We start from the raw sequence: 23658 nt of genomic DNA on the forward strand, positions 1-23658 counted from the left end.
GTCAACGGGATAGTCCCCGGAGAGCTCCAGGATAAAGAAAGCGATCCAGGGACAGAACCCGACACACCACCAGAAGAGAAGCGCGCCCAGGAGATGGACCTCGAGGCGCGCCCAGAGAACAGATCTCCAACGAGCACTGTCAGAAGCCGATCACCTCCGTCAGTGTCATCCCCCAGCGAGGCGGACCAGATGCTGGCGCAGGCCTTCATCGCCACCCTGGTAGCCTCCACCGAACGCGATCGACTTCAGGGTGAACGCGATCGACTTCAAGCACAGATGCTTAGTGAGCGCGAACACTCTACCATGGAAAGAGAGCGCCTCCAGGCTCAACAGACGAGCGAGCGCGAACAATCTGCAGACCAACGAGAGCGCCTTCACGCGCAACTCCAAGCGCAAGCCCTTAGTGAACGCGAACACTCTGCAACCGAGCGAGAGCGCTTCCAGGCGCAACAAAGGAGTGAAGACGACCGCATAAGACTGGAGACCAGACGCCTTCAGACGGAAGAGAACATTGAAAGAGGCCGCGCCGATGCACAGCGCGCCGCCGCCAATGCACAGCGCGACGCCGCCCATGCCAGCGCCAATGCACAGCGCGACGCCGCCAATGCACAGCGCGACGCCGCCAATACCCAGCGCGAAGCACAGCGCGACGCCGCCAATGCACAGCGCGACGCCGCCAATGCCCAGCGCGAAGCAGAGCGCGACGCCGCCCATGTCCAGCGCGAAGCAGAGCGCGACCGGCTGCAGGCGCAGATGATAGAACAATTGATTGCCATGGCGACACCCCCTCTCTCCGCACGGAGCTCCCGGAGATCATCACGACAAGGGTCTAGGGCACCTTCCCCTACCCGGCCCAGCGACCCGGGACCCGGCCAACAGAAGGATCCTGTCTACGTCTCCGGGCCCCCTCCCCGACCGGTCCATACGAGACCCAGCCACCGGGAAGAACCGGCCTACGTCGCCGAGAGACTGACTAGAAGACTCCAGGACCTAGAAGAGGAAGAGGAGGAATGTCAAGCCCACCAGCAGCAACGTACTCTGGACCAGGAGGCCCAGTACAGCCCCGACCAGCAGCAACGTACTCTGGACCAGGAGGCCCAGTACAGCCCTGACGTCAGCCCCGAGTCACTGCACTACAAACCCCCGACCCAACTCACGGGTGAGTTTGACGTACAGTCAGCACCGAGGAACAGCACCTGGGTACCCGGCCCCTGGTACCCACCAAGTACCAACCCACGACAACACGTATGGGGAGACTCGCCCAGGAGGCCTCTTCCCCTACGCTCACCAATGTGCCAGCCATCCAAGTATCAAGTATCAAGTGTATCAAGGTGGTATCGTACCTTGGCACACCGACGTTCCCAGACTTTACGCACGAGGACAGAGCACAGTACACGGAATTACGGATGTGCTTGGAGACTATGATGTCCGACGTCCCCGATGAGTTGTACAAATATGCCATCCTCCTCAAGCACCTCAAGGTGCCCAGAGCGCATAATATAGCGCTGGCATATTCCAACTCAAGTACCCCATACTCCGCGGCTCTATTGGCCCTCGACCAGCGTTATGGACGCATATGGAACTACGTGATACAAGAAATAAGAGATATCGACCGCCTCCCCCCAGCCAAAGACAATAGAGCATTGGATGACCTCTCTATCAAGGTACAATCCCTGGTAGGGATGCTGGGGTCCCAAAAGGAGAAAGGGAGATATGAACTATATGCTAACTCTAATGTGGAACGAATACTAGAGAAGCTCCCTCCAGCCCGCCAAGAGCGCTTTCGGCGGCAGAGAGACCACCGTGATCCCGACGGTCCCGAGCCATCCCTCCTAGACCTGGCCGCCTTCCTCGCGAGGGAAGTCAGCAGCCTACGACTGGAGACGTTCGTGTGGAGTGGACCAAGCCCAAGAGATGGACCTCGGAGATCTAATGATAACCGCCGGTCAGTGACCGTTATGCACCAGGCCGAGTCAGTGCCGCAGCACGAGAACCACAGCAACCCCCCGACCAAAGGGGAGTGGAAGATTGAATTCCAGTACTGTGCAAAGGAACATCGGCTGTATCAATGTGACACTTTCAAGAAGCTGACCACTGACGAGGTGAGTCAGTGGATCAAAGCCAACCGCCGCTGCTTCCGCTGCACGCGCAGCCATATGGCAGCTGAGTGCCGTTTAAAGAAGAAATGCAGCAAGTGCGACGGCGCCCACTTGGAGGTCCTGCACGACATCAACAAGCGTCCGCGAGGAAACCAAAATGGGCCCGTCACGGTGATGTATCAGGCCGAGGCGGTGTCACCACAGACCAGGCCTGAAACCACCCCCTGGTGTCCCGACTGTCGCAGCAGACACGGGGACCGACAGTGCCACCAGTACTACCCCGAGTCGGCGCCACCACCGTCGAGTCACAACTCCCCCGCCAGAGAGGAACGGGAGATCGTCTGTACCTACTGCGACGGCGGACACTGGCTGGCACAGTGCGCCGAATACAAGACACTGAACCCCGTCCAAGTTGATCAGTGGCGTGAGGCGGCCCAGGCGGGCGCCGCTCACCGCGCATCACTGTGCGGGGCCCACCAGCAGAAGATCCAAGGCAACCCACCAACAGGAGTGCTCCACATAGACCAGCATAGCGGGAGCCCCCGAGTGCTCATCAAAGTGGTCAGAGTGCTCCTGAGTTACGAGGACAAGGTCCTGGACACTTACGCCGTCCTAGACGATGGGTCTGAAAAGACTCTCCTCCTCGCTTCCGCCGCAGCCCAGTTGGGCCTGCGGGGTGCCAAAGGAACAATGACAATCCGTACCATTAGAAGAGACCAGAAGACCATAAAGGGTGAAAATGTCTCCTTCAAGATAGCAGCGATCGAGCAGCCCGAGAAGCAGTATAGCATCACCAACGTCTTCACCAGCCACAACATAGGCCTGTCACAGTACACCTACCCCATCCCACAGCTGATGGCGAAGTACGTGCACCTACGTCGACTACCTATACCACTCATCGACGGCGCCACACCGACCCTGCTCATAGGCTCCGACCACGCGGACCTCATTCTCCCAATTGAGGCGGCCCACATCGGACCCAAAGGATGCCCAGTCGCGGTTCAGACCCGACTGGCGTGGACGCTCCAGGGCCCCCTCTACGGACTTGACAGTCAACCCACGTCTACACACTGCCTGCACACAAAGGTGAGCGACACCGGCCACTCTCTCGTACAGCCCGTGGAGAGGCTATTGACACCAGACGAGAGGCCTGTGAGAGAACCGTGGGCCCAAGAAGAGGGAGTTCCGAACTCCACCCCCCTCAGCTGCGCTCCAAGCGACGTAGCTGACCTCAAACCCAGCACCCCAAGCGACTCCTTGATGGGGCGGCCGGAACCGGCCCCTCCTCAGACGGGGTACAGACCAAACAAGAGGAACAGACGGAGGATGTGGAGGCACAGCCAAGCACAGATCAACCAGTCTCGGGCCCGCTTCCCCCTAAGCCCCCTACCATCCCTTCCAGCCCGTCAGAAGCGGGTCAAGGACAGGGACCACTTACAAGGTGGACACAATCGTTATGATCATAGACCAGTCACTACCCCGAGCTGCGTGGCCGGCCGGCCGCGTAAGCAAAGTGATCACTGGTGCCGACGGAAAGGTCAGAACGGCAGAAGTTATTGTCCAGGGACGGACATACACCCGACCCGTGGCGAAGCTGATAGAGTTGCCAAGGCTCCCTGACTCCCTTGATGACGATCATGACCCACTGACTTTGTAGATTGCCCTACTCCCCACAACAGACATTGAGTAGTTGACAGGACTATTAATCTGTCTTCACTTTATCTAATTAGGTGCGGACTAATTAGGAGGCGGCTGTTACAAAGGGTCAGATTAAACCGAATATATATATTTATTGCTTGATATCCCTTGTATAATATTTGTATATCGTTTGATATCCCCTGTATATTATTTGTGTATATACACGGAATGTCCCTTTACCTGTGTTCAAACCAGAGTAATATGCGCTCTCCTATTGGACACTCCCCCCCCAGGCTCCAGGCAGTCTCGTACTCAGACAGGTGCGGTGGGCGAGTTTGGGGCATGTTACAACATGCCTTTGGCAGTGTAGTGATTCAGGACCAAAGAGTGACCAGGTTGGCACTAGATTGTCACTTACGTATAAATACGGCGCAGGTGTAAACAGCAGCAGTTCGTTCATTACTAGTACAGCCTTCACCACGAGTCAACGTGCAAGTGAAGTGAGCAACCTTGCGTCTAAATAGAGCACTTAGAACATGTGCGAATAGGATAGTAAAAGTGTCAGAGTTTAGTGAAGTAACGTCAAGTTCAACCTAGTTTAATGTGAAGTATAGTGCACAGGAGAATCTACACCGGCGATTGCAGAACCATTTCTGGTTGGATTATATTGCTTTGTGACCATTACCGCTGGAGGAGAGTACCGTGGATTCCACTATCGTTTGGGATTTACCCCCGTGAGGATCATCACTCGAGCCCGCCTCTAGGAGGAGGCTGGCTGGCTGTCGTCAATGCTATTCGAGCATCTTGGATTACAACTGCTGCTTTGTCTGCCGATCAAGGGAGTACATGCATCGACTCCCGTAGCTGGAGCCTCTTTATTCCTCGTTGACCCAGACTTTGTACCCGAACCTTCCTCTACCCCTGCCGGCCTTACACCCGGAGGGAACCCCCCAGTGTCTCCAGCTGGTACTAGTGTGCCCTATGTAATTGCTATGCCACAGGTGGCGTCAGTTTAGACCCATCTTAGTATTCTCATTGACTTACGCTCTTGACTTACTTTACGTGTGTTCTTCGCCTTACAAGCGCGAGTATAATTCTCAATCTGTAACCTAACGTTGCTTGCTTGATAATAATAAATACCCTCCAAATAGAACTTTATGTGTCAATGCCGTGTTCTTGTGTGGGTGTTCACCATATATATTCATGTACTGTATGGCCAGTAATTAAAGTACATAACTAGTATTGGTTTAATATACCATACTCTTCAATACAGTCAGGGAATTGTACCCCTCAGTTACAATAATAATAATAATAATAATAATAATAATAATAATAATAATAATAATAATAATAATAATAATAATAATAATAATAATAATAATAATAATAATTTTTATTTGGTGGTGCCTTTCAGGACACTCAAGGTCACCTTACAGATCATAGGAAAAGGTAAAAAATTTAAAAACACACGGCAGGCAGTAAAAGTCAAGGCAGTAAAACAAGCAACAGGAAGTATAAAAACAGTTAGGTTAAAATAACAAAACAAACAAACAGCAGGGGGGTATAGGACAGTGGCATAGGTTACAGTGAATATGCTAGTTTGAACAGATGGGTTTTCAGTTGAGATTTGAATGTTGATAGTGAGTCAGACTATCGGATATGAGGGGGCAGGGAGTTCCAAAGTCTGGGAGCCGAGCAGCTGAAAGCTCGGGCACCCATGGTACTGAGGCGTGAGTTGGGGATGGAGAGGAGTCCAGTGGAGGATGAGCGGAGGGTGCGGGAGGGGGTGTATTCCTGGAGGAGGTCAGTGATGTAGATGGGGGCTAGATTGTGGAGGGCATTGAAGGTGAGTGCACAGGGAGCCAGTGTAATTGAATGAGGACGGGGGTGATGTGGTCAGATGAGTTGGTGCGGGTGATGATCCTGGCAGAGTTTTGGATGATTTGTAGTCTGTTGAGGAGTTTGGTGGGAAGGCCGGTGAGGAGAGTGTTACAATAGTCGATCCGGGATGTGACGAATGAGTGGACCAGGGTTTCCGTATTTTATTGGGACAGAGATGGGCGGAGTCTGGAGATATTATGGAGGTGAAAGAAGGCAGACCGGGTGATGTTTTTGATGTGTGGTGCAAAGGAGAGGGAGCCGTCCAGGATGACACCGAGGCTTTTGACTTGGGGGGAGAAGGGTACAGGGAAGCCGTCGATGGTGATGTTTGGAACTGGGGTGTTATACCAGAACAAACTGAATTAAACAAGCCTGCACACTGCTGTTTCTTGTGTTGCTCGGTTAAGCATGCCACTTACAGTAACCCATGTAGGTTTTGCAGCCCCAGGAACGACACATTCATAAAACGTATCCAAACATTGATTGGCCGGCTCAAACCTCCTCGACTACAATGTATATTGTTTTGAATTGTGATTGGCCGGCTCAAACCTCCTCGACTACAATGTATATTGTTTTGAATTGTGATTGGCCGGCTCAAACCGATTTTAAAGATGAACACCAGGAACTGTGTCATGGAACCAAACGTATGATCTCAATACAGAGCCGATCAATAAGTCCAGCCAGCCGTAGCACATGTAGTACAATGCACAGACACAGACTGCTTTCTTTTGTGTACATTATACAGCTGTGTAAATGATCTTCTATTGTATGTCTTTTATAATGTATACAGTGTCTCAAAACTCAAGAGTGGTCTGAAAAGTTTGTATCCAATCTTTTGTCAGTATGTTATTTCTAGCTTTGAGGAGTGACAAATGTAATCAATCTTCTACCACATACACACATGTGTGCTTGCTCTCTCTATCTATCTCTACCTCTATCTCTCTCTCTCTCTCTCTCTCCAGAACAAACAGAATTAAACAAGCCTGCACACTGCTGTTTCTTGTGTTGCTCGGTTAAGCATGGCACTTACAGGGCGGCTACGTGGCGTAGTGGGCAAGGCGCTCGCCACAAAATCTGGAGACGCTGGGCTTGCCTGTTCGAGCCCAGCGCTCCACATTTGCTTTCAGTTTAGCTGGTCGTTCATACTAATACACATTGGCAGTATTAGGGGGTGGGAAACTGATGGGTGGGGATCGGGCGTTGTGGACAGCGACTCCTACAGGTCGGTTGGTGCGCCTGCGCAGTAGAATCAGGAAGTGTCGGGGGCAGCGTGAGCCTCCCATGCGTTACTCCTCGCCACTGAGAGATCGAGCTGCGCAGGTGAAAAGATGCGACTGCTGTTACCTCAAGTACCGGAGGGGACTTGTGCTATGTATGACTTAGTCCACATTGCAGCCGGCTTGTGGGAGGCAAGAAACAGCGTTCGTGACAGGGGAGGGTTGAATTGGATGATACGAAATTGGGATGGGAGAAAATATAGAAAATGGGAGAAAAAGTGGATAAAAAAAAAAGCATGGCACTTACAGTAAACAACCCCTGTAGGTTTTGCAGCCCCAGGAACGACACATTCATAAAACGTATCCAACTCCAAAATTCTGCACAGAGGAACATGATTAATCACTAGTTTCTATAATTGAGTAGATGTTTTTCAAAGATTTTCCACACTCATATCTGGTGATCTGTGTACTCTGTGTCTCTCCAGGAGGTGGAGGGAGCTTCTTATATGTGCACTCTGCAACCGAGAGGGAGGGTGACGTCGCCAAGGTGACGACCAGGCGTCCGTTCCCGGCGAGCATCGGCCTGTGTCACCTGCGCTTCTGGTTCTACATGCACGGCTCCGACCGCATCGGGACGCTGAAGGTAGGGCTGGGCGATAAAACAATAACGATAATTATCGCAATATATTTTAATAATCTATATAGATTGATAATTTTAAAAATATATCAATAATTTCCTTTTTTTTTATAAATCTTTTTTTTTTTTCTTTTTTTTTTGTGACCTGCAACAGGGCAGTTTTAAAACCAGAGACAGTGGACAGACTTGTCTTTCTTGCCTGCAACTTAAAGTAATGGCTTTGCTTGTCCAAATGACAATACCAAATTGAGATTTATTTTTCTCTTGTCCATTTATTTTGTTTGTTTTCTAATTTAAAATACAGTTTGAAACCGTCTGTACACAGTAGGCTATGTGTGCTAGCAGAGCTAGACTCCAGTCACGAGTCACGGTGCACATGTGCGGTGGTTTGTCCACCAAAAAATCACCAAAGATAGAAAAGAAACTAGCAGAGCCAGAACTGTTCAACTCCCCTGGAGCCACAGCCAGCAGAGAAGCCTGTTTACTTTCGCTTTCAAACCAGCTGCAGCCTGAGAACTGGAGTGTGAGGGGCTGTAACACTAAAGATGGCGGCAACGACAAAGAATTGCTGCAAAATAAACATACATCTGTTGTTAAAAAAAATATATATATATATTCTTTTTTTATTCAAGTTCAAGTTCAAGTTTCTTTATTCGTTGTCATACAAAAATACAGAATACTTTTATATGAAATGCTTCTTTAATAATACTAAAGCTTATAACAATATCGATAATTATAGATATCGAGTAATATGATATCGATATTGTGATATAATTTTTGGCCATATCGCCCAGCCCTAGCTGAAGGTGACGCGCTGCCCGCCGTGAAGTCAGCCGCATTTCACTTTGATAGAACACACACCTTCAGCACACGTAGCGAGTTGAAGGAGAACATCTCCATCTTAACAAGTAACTTGATCTCTAAAAGTAAACAACTTTTAGTCAGGGGAGTGCCGTGGTTTCTCCATAGAGCCCTGTTGTAAAAAAAAATTGCGCTGCAGCTCGGGCAGGTAGGTCATGTGATTCAGCGGGTATTGCTGATTGGCTCAAACGCGGTATGTTTATAGACAAGAAACCTGTCTATTGTTGTGTCGTTGTGAGACTCGTCAGTCAGAATTATTTTCAATACAACGGAACACATTTTGAGAATGTCTTGCGTGGCAACATGATGTTTAGTGTTTAGTGATGTTTAGCACCCATCATTTTCTGCAGCATCTTGGCTCACACAGCATCAACTGACTTCATCCGACCATGGCCATCCATAATGCATGTGATTATTTTTATTATATATATTATATATTTTTGATAATCTCGTCCTTAATTTGCATATGATACATGGGACACTCTGACAACTTGTTAACATAGCCTATAATTTTTTTCACCTTTTTTTCCAATCTAGAAAGTCTGGTTAGTAGTATATTTCCGGGGGGTGCATGATACCCCCCTCTATCTACTAGACTAGTTAGATTAGATTCAAATGTATTGTCATTATACAGCTCACGTACAGTACAACAAAAATAAGTTTGGCATGTACCGGGGATACAACTGGATATAAAATATATTAAATTACTACTACTGAGTAATGGTGCTAATCAGATGTACAGAGTTGTAGTATTATTATTTACAGTGATAAAGGTATAGAGGTATAAAGACACTATAGTAGTAAGTCATACTGGCCAGCAGCATGACTAGTAACTTAGAGTACTGTAGGTATGCAGGTATATACAGACACATGTGGATAAATATATATGCGGTAAGAATAAATATATATATATGTAGTATATACAGCATTATCGTACATGCTATCACAGTTATATGGGTTATATGCAAGTGTATAGTAGCTATAGAAGGATTATGCAGGTATATTCAGACAGAATATATATGTATATATATTATATATGTGGTAAGTATTAATATATATATATATATATATATATATATATATATATATATGGTATATACAGCACTATTGTACATGCTATCATACAGAGTTATATAGGTATAGTCTGTGGTAGGTAGTTATGATTATTATGATTACTATGATTACAGTCTAAGGCAGTTGTAAGACAGTGAAAGCAGTAGGCAAGTATAAATTGAGTATAGGCAACAGAGTTCAAAGTCCATACAGTATGGACTAGGGCTATCAGTGTATCAGTGTTAATTAGATTAATTAATTACACAGCTAATTATCGCGTTATGAAAATTAACTCAAAATTAATAAAAAAATTAATATCATTCATTCCATAAGAACGTAGAATAAACATTTACAGACTTTTTTATTTTTTTAAATGGCCATTTGCATGTTCTTGGTATCTGATTCTAGGGACATCTATGGATCTCAGGGAATGTATTCCCAGTGTCAGAAATACTGTGTCTGTTACTAGGCTTGAGTAAATTGTAATGAACCAAATGAGAATATCAATTCAATTATTATTTTTTTTTTACTGTGAATAACACCATGCTAAAATTTACCAGACCTGACAAATCTAAGCAAATTAATAAAGGGAAGATGATTAACACTTTAATCGCCATGGGTTAAATTCATAATTTACCATCCCTCGCCAGCTCTATTTGTCTATGGAGAAGTTCCCCTTCTTTGCAGGGCTATAACTTTTTAAATTCTATTGCTAAATTGCCATTATTATGGCCCATTCAATGGCCTATATGTATTGTTCAGGGTGTAGCAACGTTAAACTTTTTCATTCACATATTCATACTAAAATATGGTCTAAAGTATAAGTATGTTTTTATCGTTTTCTGCAGCTTTCTTCAGAACGTGATTTATAGCCCTAAATGCATTATATTGATGATCAAATACAGTTTGGTAGGAATCTGTGCGAGATAAAAAGTTTCAACTGGACGTACTTCTAGAAGTTTCTACGCATCATCTGATGTTGACCGGATGGGCGGGGGATCGTTTATAATTCCGTGGGCAGCGTTAGATGATTCATCCAGAGTGGGTCATATGTTCATCAGATCAGTTAGTATAGAATACGTTCGAAAATAACGCTGAATCTTACCGTGGCTTCCTCGCGCCGCTGGCAGATGAGCGTGGAACAGATTTTTTTCTATTATGGGATGTAGAAATGCCCAATCCATTTCCAGGTTGTATAATAGTATATACGTCCAAATAACGTTGTTTATTGAGTTAGGGCGAGCGATCTATTATCCAGTGTTTCAAGATGGAGTCGCGGGAGCTATAGCGAGTGGCCGGACCACATATGGATGAGTACTACCGGTTCAAAGGTTAATATCCGGTTGCCGATCTGCCGATCGGCCACCAGATGGCGCTCTTGAACCGCTAGAGAGTTGAGAGGAGATCAGCAGTGTGTCTCAGGGCTCCGGAAAGGAAATATGATTTCGATGACAGATTTTTGAAATATTGACATCAAAGACGAGTTACGGCGTCTTCGGCAGAATGAGCATGGCTCGGAATGACGTGAAAACTCGTCCGCGGCGATCATAGTGTTAAACAGAAGGTTTTGTAGATGCAGTACTGAATTCTGCCATCCGGACACATGCAATTTGAAATATGATTATATGATTATAAAATATCAGGCCTAAAATGGTTATGCGATTAAAATGTGATTAATTACATTAATTAATTACAAATCCTGTAATTAATTAGATAAATTTTTTTAATCGCCTGACAGCACTAGTATGGACCCTTCCATTAGGGTCAGTGTCGCTCGATTTGAGAAATCGATACAAACACAACTGTATTGATACAAGTGAAAGCATCTCACCCTTCCACCCTTCACCAAATACGACTAGAAGACTCAATACAAGATGAAATTACTTTTATACTTTTATACTTTTATACTACCTCTCCTTCCCTCCCTCAGATATCCACTTCTCTGAGCGGATCTCGGCCTGTCTGTCCGACATCTCCGCCTGGATGACGACCAACCACCTCAAACTGAACCTAAGCAAAACAGAATTGCTCCACCTGCCGGCCAAATCCTCCCCCCTGACCGACCTTTCCATCACAGTCGAGAATGCAGCTGTAACCGCGTCCCCGACCGCCAAGAACCTTGGTGTTGTCCTCGACGACCAGTTGAACTTCTCTGCTCACATCGCAGCGACAACCAGAACCTGCCGATTCCTCCTGAGCAACGTCAGAAGGATCCGCCCCTTCCTGACAAAAGAAGCCACCCAACTCCTCGTCCAATCAACAGTCATCTCCCGCCTCGACTACTGCAACGCACTGCTCGCTGGCCTCCCGGCCACTGCCACTAAGCCTCTTCAACTCATTCAGAACGCAGCGGCCCGCCTGATCTCAAACCTACCGAAGTCGGCCCATGTCACCCCACTTCTTAGGGACCTGCACTGGCTCCCCATTGCTGCACGAATCCGCTTCAAGGCCCTCGACCTAGCATACCGTGCGGCAAAGGGAACTGCTCCCGCCTACCTCCGGTCAATGGTCTCTAACTACACACCCTCAAGACCCCTACGCTCTGCATCTTCTGGCCGCCTCAGACCTACTCCTATCCAAGCTCCGGGAGGGTCATCAAAGAGAAGTCGCCTATTCTCAGTCCTTGCCCCACAATGGTGGAATGAACTACCCACCCCAGTTAGGACAGCCGAAACACGTCCAATCTTTCGCCGTCGACTAAAGACGCACTTCTTCAACCATTATCTGAATTAAAAAAAGAAAAAAAGAAAGAAAAAAAAATCTAACCCTAACTAACCATACTGTCATGCACTTGTCCTAATAAACTAACCTACACTGTAGCACTCAACACTTTGATGAACATTGTTACTCAGCTGATAGAGTTGTGCCATTCCTGATGGCTTGTCGTACAGAACTTGTAAGTCGCTTTGGATAAAAGCGTCAGCTAAATGACTAAATGTAAATGTAAATGTAAATGTAGACAGAGATTTGTTTTGTCAACTTTCAACCACCAACATAAATCACCCTTAAAGATCTACAGTCACTACTGTCATGTAAGCTTTTTCTTTCACTTTCCAACCCCTTACATTTGTTTAAACTAGGGATGTCCGATATTATCGGCCTACCGATATTGGCATTAAAATGTGATATCGAAAAATATCGGTATCGGTTTAAAAAAAAATTAAAAATTACAAATTTACATGTCTATAACCTTTATTTACCCAGGCAAGCAAGTAAGAACAAATTCAGATTTTATTTATTGTCAAAAGTATGCATAATGTTGTGTTAATTCCACAACAAGAGATATGTAATGTTAATTACCTGAAATGATTCCGTTTTTTGGGGGGGGGGGGAACCCTGCATATATCGGTATCGGTTGATATCGGTTGATATCGGTATCGGAAATTAAGAGTTGGACAATATCGGTATATCGGTATCGGTAAAAAAAGCCAATATCGAGCATCCCTAGTTTAAACCCAAACCTAGTGTTAAAATGACGCTTCTAACTATGAGACACCCCTCCTAATGCTGTAGGTCTATACCATTGGCACCAGTGGCACCAGCCTGTTGATGTGGGCGGTCAGCGGTAACCATGGCGACCGGTGGACCTACGCCAACGTGGTCCTGTCCAACCCGGCGCCCTTCCGGGTGACATTCCAGGCAGAAGTGGGTGGGGACATGTGGACGGACGTGGCTCTGGATGATGTCTCCTACACCAGCGAGTGTGTGGTGGGAGGTGAGCCCCTCATATCTGTATATAATACCATCTCTCAGCGTTTCTCTAACCTTCTGCCTTTTTGTCTTGGGGACCGGCACGCAATTATACCATCCTTATTGTTGTTTCTCCTCTCTCTCCTCCTCCTCTCTCTCCTCCTCGCCCATCAACATTATTTTTACTTCCATTAGTATATTTTTCTTTTCCAATCCACACTCTCGCTCTCACTCTCTCGCTCTCTCTCTCTCTCTCTCGCTCTCTCTCATGCTCTCGCTCTCTCTCTCTCTCTCCCTCTCCCTCTCTCTCATGCTCTCGCTCTCTCTCTCTCTCTCTCTCTCTCTCTCTCTCTCTCTCTCTCTCTCTCTCTCTCTCTCTCTCTCTCTCTATCTCTCTCTCTCTCTCTCTCTCTCTCTCTCCAGGAGAGTGTAGTGAGTTAATGGAGCCTGTTATAAATTCACAGTGGAACCTAGTCAGCGCCAGGAGAGCAGAGAGAGCAGCGAGGGAGAAAAGCAATTACATTGTGTTGTTTCCATATATCCTCCACCTTCCATCCACCCTCCATCCATCCTCCACATTCCATCCATTCTCCAACCTCCATCCATCCTCCACAGTCCATCCACCCCCTTAACCCGCCCACTATCACAGAGAGAGAGAGAGAGAGAGAGAGAGGAGAGAGAGAGAGAGAGAGAGAGAGAGAGAGAGAGAGAGAGAGACAATTAGCATAGATCTGTTTGTTCATAGCCACACTGAGGCTTAAAACAAAAAGCAAACAAATCAAAACAAACCTTCCTCAGAGAATTGATAATCCTCTCTGAAGGATGCTGGCGGTCTGGACTGGAATAGATGATAGGAGATTTGAAGTGTGCGTGTGTGTGTGTGCGTGAGTAGGCGCGTGCACATGTTTGTTTATGTAAATCTGCATATACACGTGTGTGTGTGTGCATGAGTAGGCGTGTGCACATGTTTGTTTATGTAAATCTGAATATACATGTGTGTGTGTGTACTATACTGTGTGTGTGTACTATACTGTAGGTGTGCGTGTGTGTGTACTATACTGTAGGTGTGTGTGTGTGTATACTGTAGGTGTATGTGTGCAGGGAACAAAATAAGTACCAGCCAACCGCCAATGGCTGGTAAAAAATCTGCCTGGCTGGTAGTTTTTAAAATCTACCAGCCAAATAGCTGGTAAGTCAAAAAGTTAAGTTTGTTCCCTGAGAGCAGAGCTACACAGCAGTGCGCCTATTTTGCGAGCAGAAATAAGTCTGTGGTTTTTTCTTCTTCTCACAACGGGTCAAATGCATCTAACATGCATTGCATCGTCGCCATTCCTTTATGCCCACATCGCCCGAAATGAACGTTATGTTAGCGTAAGCTAACAAGCTAATCCTGATCAGCGGCAGAGCCATAGAGAACAGCAGACAGTGTGGACTGGGGAAAGGGAAATGGGGGGGGGGGGGGGGCACTCTCCCTTTCTCTGTGTGTGTGCGTGCGTTTGGAAAGACGATGAAGTCACTAGTCAGGACTCAGGAGAGGAGTATATTGTAGTAAACGGAGGATTACTGAGGATGCACAGATAATGTTGATATTCAAATATAAAAAGGTTTCGAGAGGAGTGGAAGTTTGAAGACAGACTAGACTACAATATGATGCGGGGGTGGTGAGTTGAAACAGTGTGTGTGTCCCCGACCCCACTTCTATGTTTCAATAAATTATTTGCATTTAAAACTATTAACGCTGACTCATTCCTTCAGTCCACTCAAAATTATGCTAATATTCCTTATGTTGTTTATGATATTAATTGAAAATAGCATATGAGAGTATTATATAGTAATAATAACACATGGCGATATACTAAAAAGCAATTTTTTATTTTTGGCTGGTAAAAAATCTGCCTGGCTGGTAGTTTTTTAAAATCTACCAGCCAAATGGCTGGTAAGTCAAAAAGTAAATTTTGTTCCCTGTATGTGTGCGTGTGTTTGTGTGTGTACTATACTGTAGGTGTATGCGTGCGTGTGTGTGTACTATACTGTAGGTGTGTGTGTGTATACTGTAGGTGTATGTGTGCGTGTGTTTGTGTGTGTACTATACTGTAGGTGTATATATGTGTGTGTGTGTGTGTGTACTAATACTGTAGGTGTGTGTGTGTGTGTGTGTGTGTGTGTGTGTGTGTGTGTGTACTAAACTGTAGGTGTTTGTGTACTATACTGTAGGTGTATGTGTGTGCGTGTGCGCGTATGTGCGTGCGTGTGTGCGTGTGTGTACTATACTGTAGGTGTGTGTGTGTGTGTGTGTGTGTGTGTGTGTGTGTGTGTGTGTGTGTGTGTGTGTGTGTACTATACTGTGTGTGAGTGCATAAATGTCCGTCTGCGTTCTCCTCCTCCTCCCAGGTCCGGTGACTCCTGCGCCTCTAACCTGCGGCGTGGACCAGTTCCAGTGTCTCTACTCCCCCCAGTGCGTCCCGCAGAGCTGGTGGTGCGATGGGGAGCCGGACTGTGCCGACCGGTCGGACGAGGAGCGCTGCCCCGGCCAGGTGCCTGGCACCCCCCCTCCTCAGGACCGCTGCCCCCCGGACCAGTACCAGTGCTCCGACCGCCGCTGCCTCCCCTCCTTACTGCGCTGTGACGGGGTCCCCGACTGCCCCGAGGGAGAGGACGAGTATGGCTGTCGTAAGTGTGTGTGCGTGCGTGTGTGTGTGTGCGTGTGTGTTAGGGCTGCTCGATTACAGTGATGCCACTAACGCGTTACTAAGTAACGCGTTATTGTAATCTGATTACTTTTCCCCGAAAATAGTAATCTAACGCGTTAATCTTTACAAGCCAGTAATCTGATTGCAGTTACTTGTCCAAGTGGCTGTGCATTACTATTTCGTTACTATCTCATCATAATGCAGGCGGAATGCAGTATTTTCTTTCGTTTTCGACAGTCAAATATATGTTTGGAAAGCTTTTCCTTGTATTGGGGAGTGACGTCACAGCACGCAACCTGGCGTGTTGAGCCATGCTGGTGGGCGCGGCTGTTATTGTTATTTTCAGGCTGACCTAAACTGCGCGCTAGCAGGGAGAAGCTTGCGCGTATTCGTAACGCTTTCTTGCACTGGAAGTTCACTAATCTACTTAACGTTTGTTAAGCTGGGTGAAAAAAACATTCACTTTGCGGAGGAAACAAAATACTGTCTACCGCATATGGAATATACAGCAGCTGCACGACCGTCGACTTCTACAGGACTCGGAGCTGCACCACCAGCCAAACAGTATGTTCCACCTTTGAGTTAAACATCTTTTGCATTGCACTATAATTCATGAACATGGAACACCATACTGCAGTATGTAGGTTGTCAGTAGCACACTGACAACACTGCAGTATATATATTCCCTCCCCGCCGTATATATTTCCCTCCCACCCACCCACCCCCTCCTAATGTACAGTCCCCTCCCCATCATATGTATATACTCTGTCATGATCTAGGGGTAACAGTACTGTATATTTGAATACCGCTTATGTCACAAATGTATCAGTACTAAATACCTATATGTCCCTATGCCATAAATGTCATGTATGTTGTGTATGTCATAAATGTCTATATGAATTGAAAATGGGGGACCCTGATGGAAACAAGACACACGTCTTTCTCTGGTCTGCATCCCCTTAACAATTGTGTGTATTGAGCCGTACTGTATTGTACCCATTCTGCAATCTGTTAAATAAAGTTTTCATTCATTCATTCATTCATTCATTCATTCATTCATTCATTCATTCATTCATTCATTCATTCATTCATTCATTCATTCATTCACACAATAATAAATAATAATAACGTAGAACCATATCTGAATGGGGCAGGCCTCAAAGGTAGGCTACATATCAGCCTACATGTGGTGTTATTGACCATTTATCTTTTGTGAAATCTATAGATCTATAGATAGCAAGATAGGCCTACCTGCCCTATTAGTACATTTTACTCAAACTGAGTACATTTTACTAAATTTTTTCTGTCATTCTTATGTTGTGGCAGCAGCAGGGACGACGACTTCGTAACCTAGTTACTTTCAAAGTAACTAAGTTACTCTGATAATCAAGTAATCAGTAAAGTAACTAAGATTACTTTTTAAAGGAGTAATCAGTAATCAGTAATCGGATTACTTTTACAAGTAATCTGTGGCATCACTGCTCGATTATGGCAAAAGTCATAATCACGATTATTTTGATTGATATTGAAATCTATCAGTTTATTAAACACGATGACTCATTGATTCGAGAACATCATGCGACGACGACTGAATTTGTTTAACTTCTTTCTCAACTAAATCTCAGCCTTTATCTCATCTTCTACAAGTTACCAAAGGCTGCCTTTATCTCAAGTTTCAAGTTCAAGTTTCTTTATTAGTTGTCATACAAAAGTACAGAATACTTTTATATAACAACACCAATCCTAACACCAATCCCAGGGTGCTCAAAGTATGTGCGGAGCAGCTGGCAGCACCGCTCCAACATCTTTTCAACCTCTCCCTGAGGCTGGAGAGGGTGCCCCAGCTCTGGAAGACCTCCTGCATTGTCCCGGTGCCCAAGAAGGGACGACCCAGCACCCTCAACGACTACAGGCCAGTCGCTCTGACGTCACACGTCATGAAGACGTTTGAGAGACTGGTCCTGCAACACCTCAAGCCCCTGGTGCGTGACTCCCTCGAACCCCTGCAGTTTGCATACCAGGCAAACATCGGGGTGGAGGATGCCATCATCTACATGCTCCACAGAGCGTACACACACCTGGAGAAGCCGCGCAGCTCAGTGAGGATTATGTTCTTTGATTTCTCCAGCGCCTTTAACACCATCCAGCCGTCACTGCTAGCGGAGAAGCTCTCCGTGATGCAGCTGGAGCACGGCTTGGTGGCCTGGATCAAGGACTACCTCACTGAGAGGCCGCAGTACGTCAGACTAAAGGACAGTCAGTCTGACGTACTGGTGAGCAACACCGGCGCCCCCCAAGGAACTGTGCTGTCACCCTTCCTCTTCACCCTCTACACCTCAGACTTCTGCCGCAACTCAAGCGGGTGCCACCTGCAGAAGTTCTCAGACGACTCCTCCATCGTAAGCTACATAACCGACGATGATGAGGAGGAGTACAGAGCTCTGGTGGAGAGCTTTGTGGGGTGGAGCGACAGCAACCACCTCCAACTCAACACCAGTAAGACCAAGGAGCTGGTGGTGGACTTCCGGAGGGGCAATAAGAGGCCCCCCCCGATTCCCATCACCATCCGAGGGGTGGATGTGGAGGTGGTGGACTCATATAAGTTCCTTGGGGTACACCTGAACAATAAACTGGACTGGTCGGATAACACAGAGGCCCTCTACAGGAAGGGACAGAGCAGGCTGTTCTTCCTGAGGAGACTCAAGTCCTTCAACGTGTGCAACAGACTGCTGCAGTCATTTTACCAGTCTGTAGTGGCCAGCATCCTCTTCTATGCTGTGGCATGCTGGGGAGGCTACATCAACTCAAGGGACACCAACAAGCTCAACAAGCTGGTGAGGAAGGCTAGCTCCGTGGTGGGAGTCGAGCTACCTAGACTTGAGGTGATGGCAGAGAGGGGGATGATAAGGAAGCTGGCTGCCATCATGGAGAACCCCTACCACCCCCTCTACGACGAGCTAGTCAAGATGAGAAGCTCGTTCAGCCACAGACTCATTCCCCCCCGACACTCAACTAACCGCCTCGGACAGTCCTTCATACCAGCGGCCATCAGGCTCCACAACAGTGGGCAGCGACTAGCAGCCTCCAGGCTCCACAACAGGGGGCAGCGACTGCTACCAGACATTGACCTGGGACTTATAGGAACCCAAGGAGGACAACCTACACTACCTTAGGCATACTGCACCTTATGTGGATACTGTGATACTGTGAATAATGTATATTTCAGTGGATACTGTGAATAATGTATACTCAGTAGATAGTAAATTATAACACTACCTTATGCATACTGCACCTTATGTGACACTGTGAATAATGTGATTTTTCTTCAGCTAGTTAGATAGTAAATTATATTGACCTAATTGTTTACACTGCCTGTGTTGTTTTTACTACCTGTACCACCCCCCCCCCCCCTTCCCCCATGCTGCTATGATGCCTGAATTTCCCCAAGGGGATCAATAAAGGAATATCTTATCTCTTATCTTATATTCTTATATAAAATGCTTCTTTCTGTTTTGCTCCAGAGATTGTGCTAGATAAGTATAAAATAAGTATAATAAGTATAAAATAGAAGTCAAGTACGTAGACAAAAGTGTTCAATATATACATATATACAATATACAATGCAGAGTAGAAAAGTAACTGAGTCACAATACAATATTCAGTACAATGCAGAAATGGGATGAGGTACAATTTAGGTAAAATTTACAGTAAGGTGTAATGCGGTATGAGTTGTAGTGCAAATTCTTTACCAATAAATATAAAGTGTGTTAAGTGTCTAAAGTGGGTAAAGTGGGTGCTGCAGTGAGTTGTTTGTTTAAAGTGAGTGTGTGCGTGAGGATGTGTGTGCTGTGAGTGTATTTGATGGTTGTTACATAGTGTTATTGTCCTTTAGCATCCTGATGGCCTGAGGATAGAAGCTTCTTCTGAGTCTCTCTGTTACCAATCTTCTACAAGTTACCAAAGACGTTTCAAAATAACTGGAGAAATGCACCGTCGCTCCCTCCTCCCTCCCTCTCAACATGAGCTGAAACTACTGTTTGCATTTACAACACTAGACAAACTGAGAGCAACGCGGCATGCGGCACAATAATAATTTTATTGATTATCTTGTTTTCATGATCGTGGGAAGCCAAAATCCTAATTTAAATTGAAAAGGAGTCGCCCAGCCCAAGTGTGTGAGTGTGTTTTTTTCCCCTCCTCCTTTATTTGGGTTGTTATAGATGCACAGATCTTTCCCAGGAGGAATTAAGAGCATTGTTCCACAAAGGCTGAAAGATGAACTCTGTTTTCCTTGCAAAGGTGAATCAATAAAATTATTGCTGTGTTGGTAGGAATAATACAATCAACGTTGTTCACTTGTGTGAGGGAAACAGTCCCAGAAACCATCCCCCAATGTCGGTTCCACCCTCCATCCATCATATACAGTATCGTCCACCCTCCATCCATCATCCACCCTCCATCTATCATCCACCCTCCATCCATCCTCTATCATCCACCCTCCATCTATCATCCACCCTCATCTATCATCCATCATACATGCATCAACCCTCCATCCATCCATCAACCCTCCATCCATCCATCCGTCCTCCACCCTCCATACATCCATCATCCACCCTCCATCCATCCATCATCCACCCTCCATCCATCCATCCATCCTCCACCTTCCATCCGTCCTCCACCCCCCATCCATCCATCATCCACCCTCCATCCATCCATCAACCCTCCATCCATCCTCCACCCTTCATCCATTTATCCACCCTCCATCCATCCATCAACCCTCCATCCATCCACCCTCCATCCGTCCTCCACCCTCCATCCATCCATCATCCACCCTCCATCCATCCATCCTCCACCCTCCATCCATCTATCCACCTTCATCCTCCACCTTCATCCATCCTCCACCTTCATCCATCCTCCACCCTCCATCCATCCTCCACCCTCCATCCATCCTCCACCCACACTGTGCACAGTCTAATATTATATGTATATATACTGTATAGTATACTGTATAGCCGAATGGTCTTGTTGCTGGAACACAGAGCCCAGCAGCAGAAGTGGGCTCTGCTCTCAGAGTGTGTATAAAATAACAGGTTATTGAGCGCTTCAAAGCTCTGGGTTTTCACCCACGCACTCCACTAAGCACTGGTAGTTTTCTATTCAATAACGTATTGATCGTTGCTTATGAATACAAGGCACAACATATACTCCCTAATCACCCATCCTTATCTTGCCCCCCCCCCCTCTCTCTCTCTCTTTATCTGTATCTATCTCTCTCTTTCTCCACCAGCCTTGCTGCAGTGTGAGTTGGGAGAGCTGATATGTGAGAGTTGGTCCAGTTGCATTCCACGTCAGAAGCGATGCGACCACTCCGCCGACTGCCTCCCCTTCCAGTCAGACGAGTCCAGCTGCCATGGTAACACCCCCCTGTCGGCTCCCCGTCATTCCCCCCCTGTTCTGTTGGATGCTTTAAGTCACAGGGGGCACGTTGGCCTTAAAGGAACACGCCAACATTTTGAGAAATTAGCTTACCGTCTTCTCCAGAGAGAGACACGAAGATAGATAGCCTACCATCCTCTGTGCGTTCAGTAGAAAGCTATCTGGCTGCATGTTAGCACAATGAATGGAAGCGGACATGACTGGTTAGCCTAGGCATTGTCCAACTAACACCTCTCCCCGAAGGCTAAGCTAAGCTAACATGCAGCCAGATAGCTTTCTACTGAACGCACAGAGGATGGTAGGCTATCTATCTTCGTGTCTCTCTCTGGAGAAGACGATAAGCAAATTTCCCAAAATGTTGGCATGTCCCTTTAAGGGGGATGTGTGGATTGCAAATGGCAGTGGGATTCATAAACCTTTCTCCTTAAAGTCCCAATCCGTGAAATTATGAATGTGGGGAATCTGGAGAATCTGATCTGTCGGAAAAAATGCTATTTGGAACGTTCTGAACCCGTTGCAAATCGGAATATAAATCCGTTTCTCGCCAGGGTTTACAAACATCACCAGTGTAAACAAACCTCAAAACGCAGCGAATACAATTAAAACCCATATTTACTTGCTGCCAAGTGTTTGTCCTTGTACTGTATCAAGACTTCAGTCAGTCAGTCAGTTGGAGAGAAAGACTACATGTTGATTTTCATTCTTATTTCTCGTCTTTCGGCGGCGGGGCTACCCACTTAGTTATGTTTGGATCACTGATTGGTCCTTTAACTCCCCTCTCTTGATGGTGACATTTATTGGGACCAGCGTGACATTTCCCTATGGCTTTTTTAATGTGTGAAGGGCCTATTCTATGTATCTCATTAAAACAGTGAGGTCTAAGAAAGCTATAATGTTGAATGTCAGGGGTCAAAATCAGATCACCCAAACAGAGCTCCGCTTTATTTATATATTTTTTGTACTTTTATTATGCCTCATCGGGATGCACCTCGACGGGTCTCTTTGCGTTCCTCTCGTCGCCTGCACTCAAATGGCCTATAGCGGGTTTTGGCTGAAACGCTGCCCAAACTGCAATTTATGAACGTCCGCTCCGCTGCCAACTAAAGCAGTGTCTCTCGGAGGACGTTCTCAAGTACAGCCATTGTGCCTTCAGAGCACATCACCTCACAGGTCAACGCTGCCAAGATCCACTGTGAGGACATCCCATCTCCGCTCGCTCGGAAATACAGGCTAAACCACCCGCTGGTCTGATTCCACCCGATATGCTGACCCCTGACCCCTGTGTTACAAGAACAGGGCCCAAAAGAATTGCCGAGGGCTTCATAACGACGGAGAGAAGCATGGTGATTATAGAACAGAGGTCTGTAGCCTCGCTGAACTGAAACATGTCTGAAATGACCTAGCAAGAGCACCTAGATGGGTGAGGCGACAGGGGACAGGGGCAGGAGACGGGTACATGGGGTAAGAACAGGGGGCAGGAGACAGGTACATGGGGTAAGAACACAGGGGGCAGGAGACGGGTACATGGGTAAGAACACAGGGGGCAGGAGACAGGTACATGGGGTAAGAACACAGGGGACAGGAGACGGGTACATGGGGTGAGAACACAGGGGGCAGGAGACAGGTACATGGGGTAAGAACACAGGGGGCAGGAGACGGGTACATGGGTAAGAACACAGGGGGCAGGAGACAGGTACATGGGGTAAGAACACAGGGGACAGGAGACGGGTACATGGGGTGAGAACACAGGGGGCAGGAGACAGGTACATGGGGTAAGAACACAGGGGCAGGAGACAGGTACATGGGGTAAGAACACAGGGGGCAGGAGACGGGTACATGGGGTGAGAACACAGGGGGCAGGAGACAGGTACATGGGGTAAGAACACAGGGGCAGGAGACAGGTACATGGGGTGAGAACACAGGGGGCAGGAGACAGGTACATGGGGTAAGAACACAGGGGACAGGAGACGGGTACATGGGGTGAGAACACGGGGCAGGAGACAGGTACATGGGGTAAGAACACAGGGGGCAGGAGACAGGTACATGGGGTGAGAACACAGGGGGCAGGAGACAGGTACATCGGGTGAGAACACAGGGGGCAGGAGACGGGTACATGGGGTAAGAACACAGGGGGCAGGAGACAGGTACATGGGTAAGAACACAGAGGGCAGGGGACGGGTACATGGGGTAAGAACACAGGGGGCAGGAGACGGGTACATGGGGTGAGAACACAGGGGGCAGGAGACAGGTACATGGGGTAAGAACACAGGGGGCAGGAGACGGGTACATGGGGTGAGAACACAGGGGGCAGGAGACAGGTACATGGGGTAAGAACACAGGGGACAGGAGACGGGTACATGGGGTGAGAACACAGGGGGCAGGAGACGGGTACATGGGGTAAGAACACAGGGGGCAGGAGACGGGTACATGGGGTAAGAACACAGAGGACAGGGGAC

The 23658-nt window shown here is 47.1% G+C and overlaps 1 protein-coding gene across 1 annotated transcript in view; it reads left to right on the top strand.

The window, feature by feature from the left end:
* malrd1 (MAM and LDL receptor class A domain containing 1) overlaps positions 1 to 23658 on the top strand; it is a gene marked incomplete at both ends in the record, with an annotated part of 129163 nt that overhangs the window by 83304 nt on the left and 22201 nt on the right. Inside the window, 5 exons of the mRNA XM_084325849.1 lie at positions 7321 to 7478; positions 12900 to 13101; positions 15468 to 15746; positions 21054 to 21179; positions 22356 to 22447. Coding sequence (XP_084181975.1) covers positions 7321 to 7478; positions 12900 to 13101; positions 15468 to 15746; positions 21054 to 21179; positions 22356 to 22447 — 857 coding nt within the window. The remainder of the gene's footprint in view (positions 1 to 7320; positions 7479 to 12899; positions 13102 to 15467; positions 15747 to 21053; positions 21180 to 22355; positions 22448 to 23658) is intronic.

The sequence above is a fragment of the Notolepis coatsorum genome (genome assembly GCF_963971535.1).
Source record: "Notolepis coatsorum genome assembly, chromosome: 12".
In the NCBI taxonomy this organism is placed as follows: domain Eukaryota; kingdom Metazoa; phylum Chordata; class Actinopteri; order Aulopiformes; family Paralepididae; genus Notolepis; species Notolepis coatsorum.